We start from the raw sequence: 16,710 nt of genomic DNA on the forward strand, positions 1-16,710 counted from the left end.
GCCCTCAAGCGAGTATAGGGATTTTTTGAAAGCAATCCCGTGAGCAAAATTATTTTGCAGTTACTCAGTTGTCAAACATTTCCCGCTCTTCGAATTTCTCTTTCAATGCTGCATGAAGGCGCACAAATGCGCAAGACTCTACATGACTTTACGATGGTATACATATATTCCTGCTCCAATCAGCTGCTGAATCTCGAGAAATTTCGTAGCGAGTGCTTTTTAGTTGCATTTCTACTAATTATCCTCTCGAAATATAATGTGAATACATTTATTACAAAAAATGCATAACTCAAACTTAATTTATTTTTATTTTTTCCCCAAATAATAATAATACTTCTCGATATAAGCTCTAAAACGAACATAACCACAATCTTCAATGTTTGGCTCCGGCACAATAGAAAATTTTGGCTTCAGTTTGACAACCAAATCGATTCTATCCGCACCACCCAGAGGCGCACCCTTGGGCGCACCACCCACCCAAAAAAATCTGAACGTTGTTTCCACCTGAAAAAGTATTGTCAGATTTTCTGGATATGATACACTGCGCGGCGTTTGTAGTGTTCCCAAATGGGTACTTGCACAAAACTGCACACGGCGAATGACTGTCGAAATGTCCGGTGCGCCAAATGATACACCGCAATGATATTCACCCATAAGAATCAAGTAAACGTGGTGCTGAAAGTGCGACGGTACCTTTCCTGTACCCCGCGTGCAATTTTGAAAAATCAGGCAATACGTAGATCTTGTCCACCTGAAATTCACGTAACTTTCACCTGATTTTTTGATAGAATTTTCATTCTACGTGAAAATCAGGTAAGTTCTACCTGAGTTTTGGATAGAGTTCACCGGACACGTAAGTTTCACCTGAATTTTCTGAAGCATTTGCAGTTTTGTGTGCACGTAAAATGTACCTGAAAATTCAGGTGGAAATAACGTTTATAGATTATTTGGAGTGCCCAGTTTGAAATATACAGAAAGTCGATAAAAACCTTTCTCGAATGATTCGCCTTAATTCCAAATAGAGCTTGACAGTCGATCAACAAATCGCGTTTCTTTTGCAAAAACACAAACAAAAAAGAAAATGTCAAAAACTCATGCATCCGCAGTCCACATCGTAAATGCCGCGAATACGTGTGTAAACAACGAGATATTCGTGCGTAAATTCTGGTAAATATAAAATTTGTTATAAAATAATGTCTATTGAACTGTTTATTACATTGTTCTCCATTAATGTATTTCCGCTTCCAATTAAATCTTTGAATCCAAACGTAATCAGCTATCGGAAAAAACATTAGCATAGGAAGTAACCTCAATCACTTGTATGCTCGATCTGCGCCCCATAGCCAAAGTTAATCAAACAAGACAATGTCCGGCATTCTATTTGAGGATATTTTCAACGTCAAGGACATGGACCCGGAGGGCAAGAAATTCGATCGTGCCAGCCGATTGCACTGCGAGTCCGAATCCTTCAAAATGGATTTGATTCTGGACATCAACTCCTGGCTGTACCCGATGGAGTTGGGAGACAAATTTCGGCTTGTGTTGGCCACGACTCTACATGAGGATGGAACACCCGGTAAGTTTGCAAACGTTTCTCAAAATTGTTGTGTAGTACCATTTCTCTCATTGTAAACGATTAAGATTTTTTTATTTGTTCGGTTGCCCTTGTTTTAGTACTGAATTTTCGAGGTACCTATTTCTATGAAGTATTTCTTGAAAAACCAAATATATACAGTGACCTGCATAATAAAAAGCCCACTTGCCGTTTTTCATACAAAATGGTCAACTTTAGAGATCTAGATCTCGGTTGCGTGTTTTGCTGAAAATTTGACCAGATCTCAGATATTTTACCACAACTTTTGGCCATGTGAATCAATCACAGGGTAAAAAATTATTGCGGTGATACCAAAATGAATTTTTTGGTATTTTGGCAATACAAAAAAGTTTGCTGAATATTACCGATACACTAAAAGTTGTAGTTTTCAAGATAATTTAAAATCTTTTGATTTACATGGTCGAAAAGTATGGTAAAATATCTGAGATCTGGTAAAATTTTCAGCAAAACACGCAACCGAGATCTAGATCTTCATAGTTGACCATTTTGTATGAAAAACTGCAAGGGGGCTTTTTATTATGCGGGTCACTGTATATTGTGTTTTAGCACAAAACGTGCAAAACCATTTTTCTAAAATTTGATGGGTCTTTCTATTTTTCGAAAAGACTCCCAAGAAGCTCTTTTTCGAATCCAGTCAAATTTTTGTTATTGAAAAAAGGGCGCATCGATTTATGCGTGCAGAAGCTACGTCCAAATAATTACTAATTCCAAATCCTGGATGTAAACATTTTGAACCAAGATAGAAGAGATTATTGTAAGGTGGTTTAATTAATTTCAATTTTATATTGTAATTATTCCTTGAGAAATGCTAGATTATATTATTCCAGATTGTGCTGGCACTAAAATTGTTCCATATGGTACAGTGTTATCGAATTCCGGATTATATATAGTTGCATCCATTACTATTTCCAGCCAGTATGGAATACAATGCCGCGGAAATCGAAGGATCCCGAGCGGACAGTTTCGAGTACGTGATGTTCGGGAAGGTCTACCGGATCGAAGGTGACGACGCGCAGCTGGAATCGGCGAACAGGCTGTCGGCATACGTTTCGTTTGGCGGCTTGCTGATGCGACTGCAAGGCGATGCCAACAATCTGCACGGGTTCGAGATCGATCAGCACATGTACTTGCTGATGAAGAAGTTGGCGTTCTAAAATGGGTAGGTTCTCGGGGGATTTGAGATTGAATGGACTTAAATTTAATAATATTTAACTATTAACGAATCATGTTCGGTCTGGCTTATTTGTTTGCGATCACCTAAACTTGTTTTGAAGAACTGTCCGCGACTTCCATCACTTTGTACAGAAGCCAAATGTTTAGAAGCAGATTCCCAACCATCACAAATATCATGATGAGAATTGCAATGGTGCTACAAATAATAAGAAAATAAATTGATGTCATAATCAATTTTTAGTATAATAGCTATGTATTTATAATCAGTAGTTTTTATTTTCTCTTATGGAGGAAATTTGCTCGAGAAATAATAGACGAGCCGGAAAAAGATAATAAAAACTACCGAATATAAAGGTTACCGAAAGTACAACAATAAGTTACCACAAACATGTCACGGATGGTAAAGTAGGATTCTGTCCACCTAGGTCCATATTTAAAACCGAAATAAGGTGAGATTGAAATAAAATTTTTTTCACGTTTATTCAATTTATGTCAACTGTAATGTAAGGTTGCTTCGATATAGCGCGGCTGTCCATCCATCCAGGGTTCTTATATTGTCATCTTGTTTTTGCCTTTCTCGTATACTAAGTATACGTAAAGGCTATATGATCACTCCAAAACCAAACTTTTGATAGAAGGCTCGGAGACCCATAGTGTTATATACCAATCGACTCAGCTCGACGAATTGAGGTGATGTCTGTATGTGTGTATGTGTACAAATTTTGTAGACACACTTTTTTGAACTTAGCATTACCCGATTTGCTCGCAACAAGTTGCATTCGACGGGGAATGCGGTCCCATTGTTTGCTATTGAAAATTGGCCCGATCGGACATTGCATTTCGGAATTATTTAAAAATCATTGTTTTTTCCCAAGGGTCCCTTGGAAAAAAAAATCAAAATCGAAAAAAAAAAATTTTTTTCTGGAATTGTGGCAATGCATAGTAATTATTGCAAAAACATGCAAAATGATAGAAAACATGCGATCTATTCCCCTAAAGTGCTTTTTTGACCTTTCTTATGTGATTTTTTCAGTACATTTTACGATGCACGAGAAAGGCATCAACGCCGCTAGGTGGATTAATCTGGTTTTTTTTTCAGGGTTTTTATTCATTATTATATCATGGGTATCAGCTCAATTAGTGTTGTTAATTGACACTTTAGATTTAAAATCTTACCCCGTGACCCATCTTGCCCCGCCTAACCCTACTGTTGTTTTGATAATACTACATTTATTGTGGCAAGGCATTTGGATATAGCACTGGCCATATTTTTTTTAACTATCATTTCTCGCCTGACTTTTCAAAAGGACCTAAGTAACATTTTTTTCATGAATTAATTTGAGTACTGCAATCAAAAGCTTTCATGTTGTTCTGTTGATTGCGCTATTCAAATTAATTCACGAAAAAAATGTTACTTAGGACCTTTTGAAAAGTTAAGCGAGATTTATTTGGAAGGCTCATTTGCCGTAAAGCGTTACGGAGCCGTAATCATGTTTTGAATACATTTTTCCATAATTCTTATACACTAATGTTAGTTTTGGGGAACCGAAAGACTCGCGGTTTGGTCGAGGTTAGGGAATACAATAGGAAAGGGAGGGAATTTAGGGTGCTTAATTAATTACAATGCTGATGTTTACACAGTTGAAATCCTTGGCAATGTTTCACATCTGTAACGAGAAAAAAAAATTTTTTTTTTGGGAGACAACGATGAGAGGAAGACATTTCATTTCATTTATTCAGACTAAGGCCGAAGTGGTCTGTGCGGTATATAAGAGTCTTCTCCATTCGGCTCGGTCCATGGCTACACGTCGCCAACTGCGTTACGGAGGGTCCACAAGTCATCTTCCACCTGATCGATCCACCTTGCCCGCTGCGCACCTCGCCTTCTTGTACCCGCCGGATCGTTGTCGAGAACCATTTTCACCGGGTTATTGTCCGACATTCTGGCTTCGTGCCCGGCCCACCGCAGTCGTCCGATTTTCGCGGTGTGAACGATGGATGGTTCCCCCAGCAGCTGATGCAACTCGTGGTTCATTCGCCTCCTCCACGTACCGTCCGCCATCTGCACCTCACCATAGATGGTACGCAGCACTTTCCTTTCGAAAACTCCGAGTGCGCGTTGGTCCTCCACGAGCATCGTCCAGGTATCGTGTCCGTAGAGGACTACCGGTCTAATGAGCGTTTTGTAGATTGTCAGTTTGGTACGGCGGCGAACTCTATTCGATCGGAGCGTCTTGCGGAGTCCAAAGTATGCACGATTTCCAGCCACTATGCGTCTCCGAATTTCTCTGCTGGTATAATTTTCGGCAGTCACCAGTGAGCCCAAGTACACAAATTCTTCTACCACCTCGATTTCGTCACCACTGATACCAACTCGCGGTGGGTGGCTCACATTGTCTTCTCTTGAACCTCTTCCTATCATGTACTTCGTCTTCGACGTGTTGATGACTAGTCCGATCCGCTTAGCTTCCCTCTTCAGTCTGATGTAGGCTTCCTTCATCTTCTCAAAGTCTCGTGCCATAATATCTATGTCGTCGGCGAAGCCAAATATTTACGGATTTATTGAAAATTGTACCACTCGTGTTAATCCTTGCTTTTCGTATTACCCCTTCCAAAGCGATGTTGAATAGTAGACACGAAAGACCATCACCTTGACGTAACCCCCTGCAGGTTTCGAAGGGACTCGAGAAACTCGAACTACGCACATCACCCGATCCATCGTCGCTTTGATCAACCGTGTCAGTTTATCCGGAAATCCGTTTTCGTGCATTAGCTGCCATAGCTGGTCCCGATCGATTGTATCATATGCGGCTTTGAAGTCGATGAATAGATGATGTGTGGGCACGTTGTATTCGCGGCATTTCTGCAGTACTTTTCGAATGGCGAACACCTGGTCCGTGGTGGAGCGTTCGCCCATAAAACCCGCCTGGTACTGCCCCACGAGCTCCCTTACACTTGGTGCTAGTCGACGGCATAAAATTTGGAAGAGTACCTAGGCGGCGTTCAGCAATGTGATTGCGCGGTAGTTGCCACAATCCAGCTTATCGCCCTTTTTGTAGATGGGACTTTCCATCCACTCCTGCGGCAAAACTTCCTCCTCCCAAACCTTGGTAATGATCCAGTGCAGCACTCTAGCCAGTGCCTCACCACCGTGTTTAAATAGCTCTCCTGGTAGTTGGTCAACCCCAGGGGCTTGTGGTTCTTCAGCCGGCCAATCTCCTCCTGGATTTCTTGGAGCCGGTAGAATTATGTCCTGCGCGCGTTCCCCCAGGTCCATCACCATACCGCCATCTTCGTCTGCCACATCGCCATTCAGGTGCTCTTCGTAGTGCTGCCGCCACCTTTGGATCACCTCACGCTCGTTCGTAAGAAGGTTCTCGTTTATGTCCTTACACATATCAGGCTGTGGCACGTGGCCCTTACGTGAACGGTTCAACTTATCATAGAACTTTCGTGTGTTATTAGCACGGTACAGTTGCTCCGTCTCTTCACGGTCTCGATCTTCCTGCTGACGCTTTTTCCTCCAGAAAATCGAGTTTTGTTTGTTCCGCGCCTGTTTATATCGTGCCTCGTTCGCCCTCGTGCGGTGTTTCAGCAATCACGCCCATGCTGCATTCTTCTCTTCTACTAACTGCTCACATTCGCCGTCATACCAGTCGTTTCTCTGATCCGGGGGCACCGTGCCAAGTGCAGCGGTTGCGGTGCTACCAATGGCGGATCGAATATCTCTCCAGCCATCTTCAAGAGACGTTGCGCCTAGCTGCTCTTCCGTTGGGAGTGCCACTTCCAGCTGCTGCGCGTATTCTTGAGCTAGTCTACCGTCTTGTAGCCGCCCAATATTAAGCCGCGGCGTCCGACTTCGACGCGTGTTGTACACCGTCTAGAGTTTTGAGCGCAGATATACTGCAACGAGGTAGTGGTCGGATTCAATATTCGCACTGCGGTAAGTGCGGACGTTCGTGATGTCGGAGAAGAATTTACCGTCGATTAGAACGTGGTCGATTTGGTTTTCCGTTTCTTGGTTAGGTGATCTCCATGTGGCCTTGTGGATATTTTTGCGGGGAAAGAAGGTGCTTCGGACTACCATTCCGCGGGAGGCTGCGAAGTTTATGCATCGTTGGCCGTTGTCATTCGATACGGTGTGCAGACTATCCGGTCCGATGACCGGTCTACACATTTCCTCCCTTCCTACCTGCGCGTTCATGTCACCGATGACGATTTTGACGTCCCGCAGTGGGCATCCATCGTATGTCTGCTCCAGCTGTGCGTAGAACGCTTCTTTCTCGTCGTCGGGTCTCCCTTCTTTTTTCACTTAGCGTTTATTTGAAGGCTCAAGCGCTCGAAGGCATAACGGAGCCGAAAGTCAATTGAAATTTTATTACAATTTCATCTTTTGCTTCTTATGCCCTGTCCACGGATGATGGGGTCAACGTTGATAAGTCAAGTGTCTGCATATTGTTAAAATTGTGAAATTTTAGTTTTATTAGTTTTATTAGTACTCAACACATTACCGTTAGACGAAAACGAGATGAATTTAATTGCATCCGAGTATGGTTACACTATTAAGCAATACTGAAGTACGTACTTTAAACCCGGTAACATTTCAATTTAACAGAAACGCGTCGAGTATTTTTGCCAATATATAGAAAATAATTAAACACTTGATATATCATACCTCCATGCAAATACTTTGAGAAGGTGTCGCATGATCTAACAACATCTTCTTGAGTATATGCTGCGGAGAGTTCAGCAGGGTCCAGTACCAGTCTTAACTAACAAAATACTAACACAAAAGACTGGGGAAGCAAACGATCATCCATTGCACCAATTTTAGTTCATAGTTCAGTATACAGTAAGTAGTGAAAGTAGATACTGTAGATTTACTAATTTTGCATTATGTATGGTGATTGTATCCGTTATTTCTTCTCAGTAATCTTTGTTATTTTACTCTTACTTTCACTGCATAGATCAACGTATAAACAAATCTGTTTCGCTCTTCATTTTTTCGGGTTAGGAAAAAATAATGCATACTCCAATGTAAAGAAAGATTGAAGGACATAGGAGACGTGACTAAGTGTATTCTGAAAGACAAATAAAATTAGTTGACTACCTTATAACACAGTAAATGACCAATAGGGAATGAACACATGATCAGCGCTAGACGGTAAAACAAGAGATAGAGTCACGTTTAACTGAGACCTTAGCCACCTATGTGCATGAGAATAGACCATATGATGCTTTCATCCACTATCCTTTTCTCTACATGACTAATAGTTTGACCACCTAAGGTCGTGAGGAGGATCAATCAATGTCTTTTTAAGCCCATCATCAAATAGAAGCTCACGGAATGATTTGAAATCTTTACTGACTGAATCTTGTTCCGAGACAATGATGATGCTATGCAAGGCCGTCATAAGTCCACAAAGATAGTATCTGGCGTTTTCTTGGAACATGGTTCTTCAAAATATGTAGTTGTTAAAATAGCAGGCTCGAATTTTATATGTTTGTTTGGTGAACGGTTCTGAACTGGGGCCCATTGTGGCTTTTCAATTCAGTTTCGACTGCTTTCACTAGATAATTTTCAAAACTTTGGACGATTATTGATATTCATCAAATTGTAATACGATATTTTAGTTTCAAAATACGTTTTCATGAAAGGTGTTTATTTGAAATATAGTCAGCAATTCAAATTTAACGAGATGTATCGCAATTCCTATACCATATACACATCAACATAATTGTATTAACACTGACTCGCGATTGAAAATTAAGATTTTGAACAAACTTTTAAAGCTTCTTTTGTTTGATGGGGACATTACTTAAACGCTATTGACGAGAAAACTATGTACTTCGAAACAATACCACTCACACTGAATACTCCGAACAATATTGAAAGAGACTTTTTATAAGAACTGTTTAGATCAGGCCTTAACAGCAGACTGTAATGACGAATAGACTGATCATGGACAACTAAAATTTGTAACATCAGACAACTCTAACTGGAAGAATACAGATATCAACACGACATACTAACAAACACATTTGTTTAACCGCCTAAATATAAGGGAAGCTCTTTGTGATTTGTAATTGATAACCGACATCTCTCCACAGCTTTAATATTCATCATAAAAATATCCCCAACCTGCCCAAACTCCTAAGGCAGTGATATACTAGCAGTATATCCCGCAAAACTTAAAACCCCCATGGGTAAAGATGTTGTGAAGCCTTATCCTTTAGTCCCTGGTGTATCATGGACGATATGAATTTCAAATTCACATCGGTGACTTGGCCCCCGGCCCCCTTATACATCAATAAAATAAAATAAAATAAAAATAAATAAAAATTTCATCTTTTGCTTCTTATGTTCTTATGTTAATTTTGGGGAGCGGAAAAACTCGCGGCTTGGTCGAGGTTAAGGAGTACATACAAAAAAAAAATGGATGGGATTGGGGCTTGGGATTATATTGGTGTCCGTAGGTAGCGTTGATGCAGTCTTCCCATGATGATTGGTGTGGTTCAGAACAGGGACAAACTGCAATTATACAAGCAAAACGTTTCTACCGAGCGAAGTGGGAGAATACAAGGTGGACATGGCCCTACGAATGGGAGGAGAGGGAATCAAACAATGACGTTGATGCGCTTCAAAAAATTGTGAACAAGGGCCATGTAGTCTATATCAAGCTTTCCCAACATATCTATAATGTCCTCATGATCTGGTTTCCCTTGGGTCCGGAAGGAATGCAAACAGATCGGACCTGACAATATCGTGTGCGGGACAGTTCCAGAGAACGTGATTGATGTCCTGATAGCCTGCCCCACAACCGCATCGATTGCTGTCTGCGAGTCCTACTCGATAGGAATGCGCGTTTAGTGAGTAGTGGTTGGACATTAGACGACACATTACCTTAATAAAGTCTCGGCTAAGGTCCAACTCCTTGAACCAAGGTCTTTTTGAGACCTGCGGGAGAATGGAATGTAACCACCTACCCAAATCTCCTTCATCCCATTTTCGTTGCCAACTGAGCAAGGCTTGTTGACGAAAATTGAAAAAAAATCGTTAAAGGTGATTTGACGCTCGTATATATCACCTTCCATAGCGCCCACCTTGGCAAGTGAGTCCGCTCTCTCATTACCCGGGATCGAGCAATGTGCAGGGACCCATACCAAAGTGATAGTATAAAAGTGATTCGATAGAGCACTCAATATGGATCGTATGTTCGCTCAGGAAATACGGTGAGTGCTATACCGGCCTCATTGAACGTATAGCCTCTATTGAGCTGAGACTATCCGTAAAAATGAAGTATTGATCAGAGGGAAGAGGCGATTCGCTCCAATGCGTAGTGTATAGCTGCTAATTCTGCAACATATACGGAACAAGGATTTTGAAGTTTTCGAGCGGCGCTATGCAATTCGTTGAAAACACCAAATCCAGTGGATTCATTTATTTTTGACCCGTCGGTGAAAAATTTTAGACGCAACTGACATGGCTGTATTTACTTGTGAAAATTGGTGGTATACACTCCATTCGGAGAGGATCTGGAATTCCATGGATCTCTTCTCTCATGGTCAGATCAAAAGCTACAGAAGAACTGGAGGAGTCTAAGAAGCAACCATGATGGGGAACATTCGAAGAAGGGCCAATCTCCAGGCTCATGTACCAGTAGTACAGTGTCATAAATTTTGATTGGATTAGCTTCTCAAAATTCTCAATTACCAGTGGATTTAAAACTTCACACCGAATGAGGAATCTGAACGATATTTCCGCGATGCGATCTGATAAAGTAAGTACTCCCGCGAGTACCTCTAAACTCATTGTATGAGTCGAGTTCATTCAGCCTAGCGCGATGCGGAGGCAACGATATTGAATGCGTTCGAGCTTCAATATATGAGTTTTCGCGGCGGCTTGAAAACAAAAACTACCGTATTCGATAACCGACAAGATCGTTGTACGATATAGCTTTATCAGATCTTCCGGGTGGGCTCCCCACCACGTACCGGTAACTGTCCGCATGAAGTTGATTCTTTGTTGGCATTTCTGATACAGATGTCTAATGTGCATTCCCCAGGTGCCTTTCGAGTCAGAACCAGACCCTAAGTATTTATGTGAAATGCCTTGAGAGATTTTCTTACCCTAAGATGAAGCTTTAATTTTGCTGGCGTATGCTTCCTAGAAAAGACAATCAGCTCAGTTTTCTCCGGAGAGAATTCGATACCCAGAGCTTCAAGGACCAAGTAGACAAATTGTCCAGAGTATCTTGTAATGGTCCTTGCAGATCGCCCGCCCTGTTCCTGTAACGGAGACAACAGCGTCATCCGCAAGCTGTCTTAACGAGCAATTTCCCACAAGACATCCATCGATGTCTTTAACATAAAATTGTAAAGAAGGGGACTTAAACATGAGCCCTGGGGGAGACCCATGTAACTAATTCTTGAAGTTGTTGAGTTTCCATGAGAAAAACTCATATGTTTCTCAGACAACAAGTTGTACAAATAGTTGTTTAGTATTGGTGAAAGCCCACACTCGTGGAGTTTGTCTGAAAGGACGTCAACGCAAACTGAGTCAAAAGCCCCCTTAATATCCAAGAAAACTGAACCCATTTGTTCTTTTTGAGAATAGGCCAGTTGGATTTCTGTAGTAAGCAATGCAAGACAGTCGTTCGTTCCCTTGCCTCTGCGGAATCCAAATTGAGTATCTGATAGAAAGCCATTTGATTCGACCCATCGGTCGAGCCGATTGAGAATCATCTTCTCTAACAGCTTCCGTATACACGACAACATCGCGATTGGACGGTACGAGTTATGATCCGAAGCGGGTTTATCGGGTTTTTTGATAGCGATCACCCTCACTTGTCTCCATTCATCCGGAACAATGTTGCTTTCCACGAATTGATTAAATAAATTCAGCATGCGCCTCTTCGCGACGTCTGGGAGGTTTTTAAGCAAGTTGAATTTAATTCTATCCATTCCTGGAGCGGTATTATTACATGAAAGGAGAGCAAGTGAGAAATCAACTCATCGAAAATGGGGCGTCCATCTCGTGTCGACCGGAGGTTGCTTCGCGTGCGAACCGTTGAATTTTGACGGAATCCGGACACACTTTTTGGCGAAAGCGAAGATCCATCGAGGGAACTTTCCCTATCTTCGTTAATCGATGACGCGTTACGCATTCTTCTCCCGACGGCCCAAAGTGTTTTCATCGACGTTTCGCGCGAAAGACCATCAACAAAATGGCGCCAATAACCGCGTTTCTTAGCATTCGCAAGACTCTTAAACTTACGTTCAAGAGAGGCATAACGATCGTAATTATCTCGAGTACCACGCTTTCGATAGTCCTTGAACGCGTTGGACTTTTCCCGATAGACTTTAGTACACTCTTCATCCCACCAAAGAGGAGAAGGCGGACGGCGACGTATTTGAGATCCCGGTATAGATCGACGCTGTGATTGAACTGCGCTGTCTAGGATTAGCCCGGAGAGAAACTGGTATTCTTCCAGCGGAGGAAGAATATCGATCGAATGCTCACCGACGATGATCGCCTCGGTGTATCTTCCCCAGTCAATGTGTTTCGTGAGGTCGTACGCAAGGTCAATCTGGCGAGACTGATACGATCCATTGGTGATTGAGATTTCGATAGGCAAGTGATCACTACCATGGGGATCTTGAATTACTTTCCACGTACAATCCAATGTTAGTGAAATCGAACAGATTGAGAGGTCAATTCTACTTTCGAGTCCTGAAGGTGCCACACGTGTTGCTTCTCCGTTATTTAAATATGTCATATTGAAGGTGTCGCACATGTCGTAAATCAACGAAGAACGGTTGTCATCGGTAAGTTCCCCCCAGGCCGTACCGTGTGAGTTAAAGTCTCCTAGAATCAACCGTGGCTCAGGCATAGCGGAGCAGATTTCGTTAAGATCTCTGTGTCGCATAGAAGCATTCGGCGGTATATACACAGAAGCTATGCTGAGGCTTTTTCCTCGTATGGTGACATGACATGCGACTACCTCAGTGCCTGTCATCGAGGGAAGATCTATTCTGTAAAAGGAGTGGAGCTTGTTGATCCCCAAGAGCACCTCCATATCCATCTCCTCGATCTAGGCGAATAATGTTGAAATCGAGGAAAGAGAGAACTTTTTCTGGAGAAAGCCATGTTTCACTAAGAGCAAATGCGTCACAGCATGAGCTGTGAACTAAAAACTTAAACGGATCCAGGTTTTTAAAAATACTCCTACAGTTCCACTGCAGGACTACGATCTTATCCCCGACCTCGTTGGTTAAATTAGCCATCGAGGGATAAGATTGAATCAAGAACAGGCCATTTTGAAATCAATTGCTTCAATAAGGGTTTCACCAGTGAGATTATCATGTTGATAATGTTTCTCACTGCGGGAGAGATTTCTAGAGTATTGAAGATGAAATCCACAATCCCAGAAAGAGTCATTTTATCGGGTACCTCAACATGGTTATGTTGAACCGCCTGATGATTTTGTTGCTGATGTAAGCTTTCTGGGCAAAAAACTGGAACAGCTGGGGTTTTAGATGTTCCCGGAAGTGGCGGGAAATTGCCAGCCGCAAACTTGAACCCCATAGGAGAAACTTTTTGGGATTTCCCACGACTTGCTAATTTTCCAGGGGAAGGTCGAGTACTCTGTTCAACGACAGGAACATCTTGACAAGCGTGTTGGCGTTGTCGCCTGCCTCTTGCACGCTTTCTTTTTGTCCCTGTTTCGATGACAGTGTATTCTTCACCGTCCCCAGAGTCAGAGGCATGATCATCTAAAGGGCAGGGAAGAGAAGACATTTGAGCTGGCGATAGAACGGATTGATGGAACAGCGGCTGGGGCAAGCGTCTTCAGCATTTCTGCATAGGATCGCCTTGACCGCTGTTTTATTGAGCGGATTTGATGTTTCTCCTCTCTATATACCGAGCACACGCAGTGAAGTTCATGCGGAGCTTCGCCACAGCAGGTACACTTCGGCTGTTTACTGCAGAGACCCTCGGCATGCTGCTCACCGCATTTGCTACCGTGGTTTATTGCAGCAGTAGGTCTCTGTGTGACCAATCTGCTGGCACTTTTACAGTGCATTACGGTCGGTATTAAGAGGTGCACTGGTAATCAACGTGTCCCTAGAACAAGATGGTCAGAAAGGGCAGACCCAGAAAAGGTCACACGATACGAATCAGACGGTTTTTTGGTGCCATCTTCTGACACGTAATTCATTTGTCTGACATCAAGGATCTGAACTGTTGGGACCGCTCGATTTTTAAACCCCCCCAGTACCAGTCTTGATGTCAGCACATGTTAGAAACGGCTCGGTGACCACTCCTGCAATCTCGACTTCACTGCTTGCGATGTATACGTGATATTCCAATCGAAAGAGCTCGAAGGCAGCAATTCTGTTGGCCTGTTCACGATCACTTACAGTGACTCGTAACTTATTACGGCTTGGGGCATTCACTTCAATAATGCCCTGAAACGATTTTGCCAGATCTTTTCGATTCGCTATTTGTTTAGCGGTTTACCTTTGGGCCGAAAGAAAACCAGAAATGGGCCCTTAGATCCGGGCGGGTACGCTTTTAGGCGGGGGGTCGCCGGGGGTGTTGATCCACTTGCCTGGTTAGTATCCATAGGATCAGGCGAAGGCAGGTTAAAAGTCCCAGGAGAATTAGAGTTGTTGACCGGTTTGTGCAAAACAGTTTCAGCGGGAGTTGAGCCGGTTTCGGCGCTATGTTCGCTTTGTGGTGGAAAGTTTCGCTCATTAAATTGGTCGTATTCCGGGGATGGAATGTAATCATTGTCAGAAGTTTCGAATTGCGGATCACCGCAACGAAAAATAAAATGATTCAATATCGAAACAAAGAGCACGCAGAATATTGCGGTTATTCCAACAAGAGGAAAAAAATAAAAAAGTGGCGGATAAATAAAATAAAATAAAAAAGTTAGCGGGATAATGAATAAAGATAAAAATAAAAATATAACGAAAAAAAATATAACGAAAAAAATATAACGAAAAAAAATATATACGAAAAAAAATATGAAGAAAAAAATATAGTGAAAAAAAATAATAACGAAAAAAAAAAATATGACGATAAAAAAGGACGGTAAAAAATAACTTTTATCTGATGAACTTTGGCACAGTTCCACTTGCCAATTCACTACCAGTTCACAGTTCCACTTGCCAATTCAACTACCAATTCACAAGATACGAGAGACCGAAAACAAGAGGCGAGATATTTACCGACAATAACAGCCTTGTGTAGGTAGGTAGCGTACCGGTGTCGATGGCGACTCCTCTGCAGGCAGGCTTCGTCGTCGTACTGGCTGCTACGATGGGGACGGGGGCTTCTGTAGCAAAACGATTGCCGCACTTTCTGCTGCTGATGGTGATGCAGCTTTTGGAAGTTGCGACTTGCGATCCGGCAGGTTGTCGTAGCCGGAAGTGCCTTTAACAGACACACCGGAGGTCTCGGCCAGGGTGTGCTGCTTCCCAGTCACAGGGCACAAAACGCGTTTAAAAAACCTAGTGTAAAAACTTCTACTGAAGAAAAACGCTAGGAAAACTTCACGCGAGATAGAGCAAAAAAAAACGAACTGCTCGCTTCTAACGAAGAACAGGGAATCAGGGGTCTCCCTTCGTGTGGGCAGTGCACGTTGATGATGCTATAGTTGAAGAAACGGCCTTTAATCCTCAGCTTGCACATCCTTGCGTTGATTGGCTGCCACCCAATCACGCGTTGGCGCATCTTACCCAGCACTATGAAGCCGGTTCCCAGCTCGTTGGTGGTGCCACAGCTTTGGTAGAAGGTAGCCGCCCGATGCCCGCTTTTCCACACTTTCTGTCCTGTCCAGCAAATCTCCTGCAGCGCCACGACATCGAAGTTGCGGGGATGTAATTCATCGTAGATCATCCTGTCGCAACCTGCGAAGCCTAGCGACTTGCAGTTCCATGTTCCAAGCTTCCAATCGTGATCCTTTATTCGACGCCTAGGTCGTTGCCGCTTATATCGAGTCGCATTATCTCTTATATTGTTCGTAATGATTGGTTTTCCAGGCGGCTTATTGGGCCTGCGCAAACCTCCTGTCTCGCCGGAGGACCATCATGTCAGGGCTGTTTAGCGTCCCACCTAACACCAGGACTTGGGCTTGTGCGCTTTGAGCGGCACACGGTCGCTTTGGCGGAGCCTACTTGCGGATACATGCAGCTTTTTATAGAGGTTTAACAGGGCCCACTGTCAAACCCCACCACATCCTAGGCAGGCGCCACAACTCGCAGATGGCCTGGGGAGGGATCGTCAAGCCCTTGGACATACTCCCTGCTGCCCCCGAGAGGAAGACATACGGGAGGGATTAACGACAGATATTGAGATGTACAACAAGAGGAAGACATTCTTAAGGGATTACGACAGCAAAGGGATGGATGGACGACGATTATTATGTAACATCAGCAACTTTCAAAAATTGGTGGACAAGGGACATGTATTCGAGATCAAGACCAGCCAACACTTCCCTAATAGGCTTTGGCTGCCTTCCTCGGACCCGAGGATGTTCAGTTAGCGTAGATCTGGGGCCACGATGCTCCTGGCACGCCCACACGACATGGTCAATGTCCTGATAATCTGTGCCGCAAACACAGAGATTGCCATCTGAGAGCCCCACTCGAAAAAGATGTGCATTTAAAGAGTAGTGATTGGACATTAGACGACACATGGTTCGAATGAAATCTCGTTCCAATTTCAATTTTTTGAACCATGGTCGCTTCGACACCTGTTGGCGAATTGAATACAGCCATCTACCCATCTCCCCATCTGTCCATTTTTATTGCCAGCTGAACAAGGTTTTCTGACGAACTAATGAGAAAAATTCATCGAAGGTGATTTGCCGATCGTAAATATCACCTTCCATAGCGCCCACCTTAGCCAG

The 16,710-nt window shown here is 43.0% G+C and overlaps 2 protein-coding genes across 3 annotated transcripts in view; both read left to right on the top strand.

The window, feature by feature from the left end:
• The window catches only part of LOC134227249 (uncharacterized), a 133,896-nt gene that overhangs the window by 86,312 nt on the left and 30,874 nt on the right, over positions 1 to 16,710 (top strand). The window lies entirely within an intron of this gene.
• LOC134224263 (DNA-directed RNA polymerases I, II, and III subunit RPABC3) lies at positions 1,027 to 2,838 on the top strand. 2 transcript variants are annotated; one of them, XM_062703590.1, is made up of 3 exons: positions 1,027 to 1,167; positions 1,277 to 1,576; positions 2,528 to 2,838. In XM_062703590.1, the coding sequence occupies exons 2-3, from the start codon at positions 1,366 to 1,368 to the stop codon at positions 2,767 to 2,769; spliced, it is 453 nt and encodes a 150-aa protein (XP_062559574.1). In that variant the 5' UTR covers positions 1,027 to 1,167; positions 1,277 to 1,365; the 3' UTR covers positions 2,770 to 2,838. The 2 variants fall into 2 exon arrangements, with proteins under 2 accessions (XP_062559574.1, XP_062559575.1); XM_062703591.1 differs by having other exon boundaries at positions 1,056 to 1,167; positions 1,344 to 1,576.

The sequence above is a fragment of the Armigeres subalbatus genome, chromosome 3 (assembly GCF_024139115.2).
Source record: "Armigeres subalbatus isolate Guangzhou_Male chromosome 3, GZ_Asu_2, whole genome shotgun sequence".
NCBI lineage: Eukaryota > Metazoa > Arthropoda > Insecta > Diptera > Culicidae > Armigeres > Armigeres subalbatus.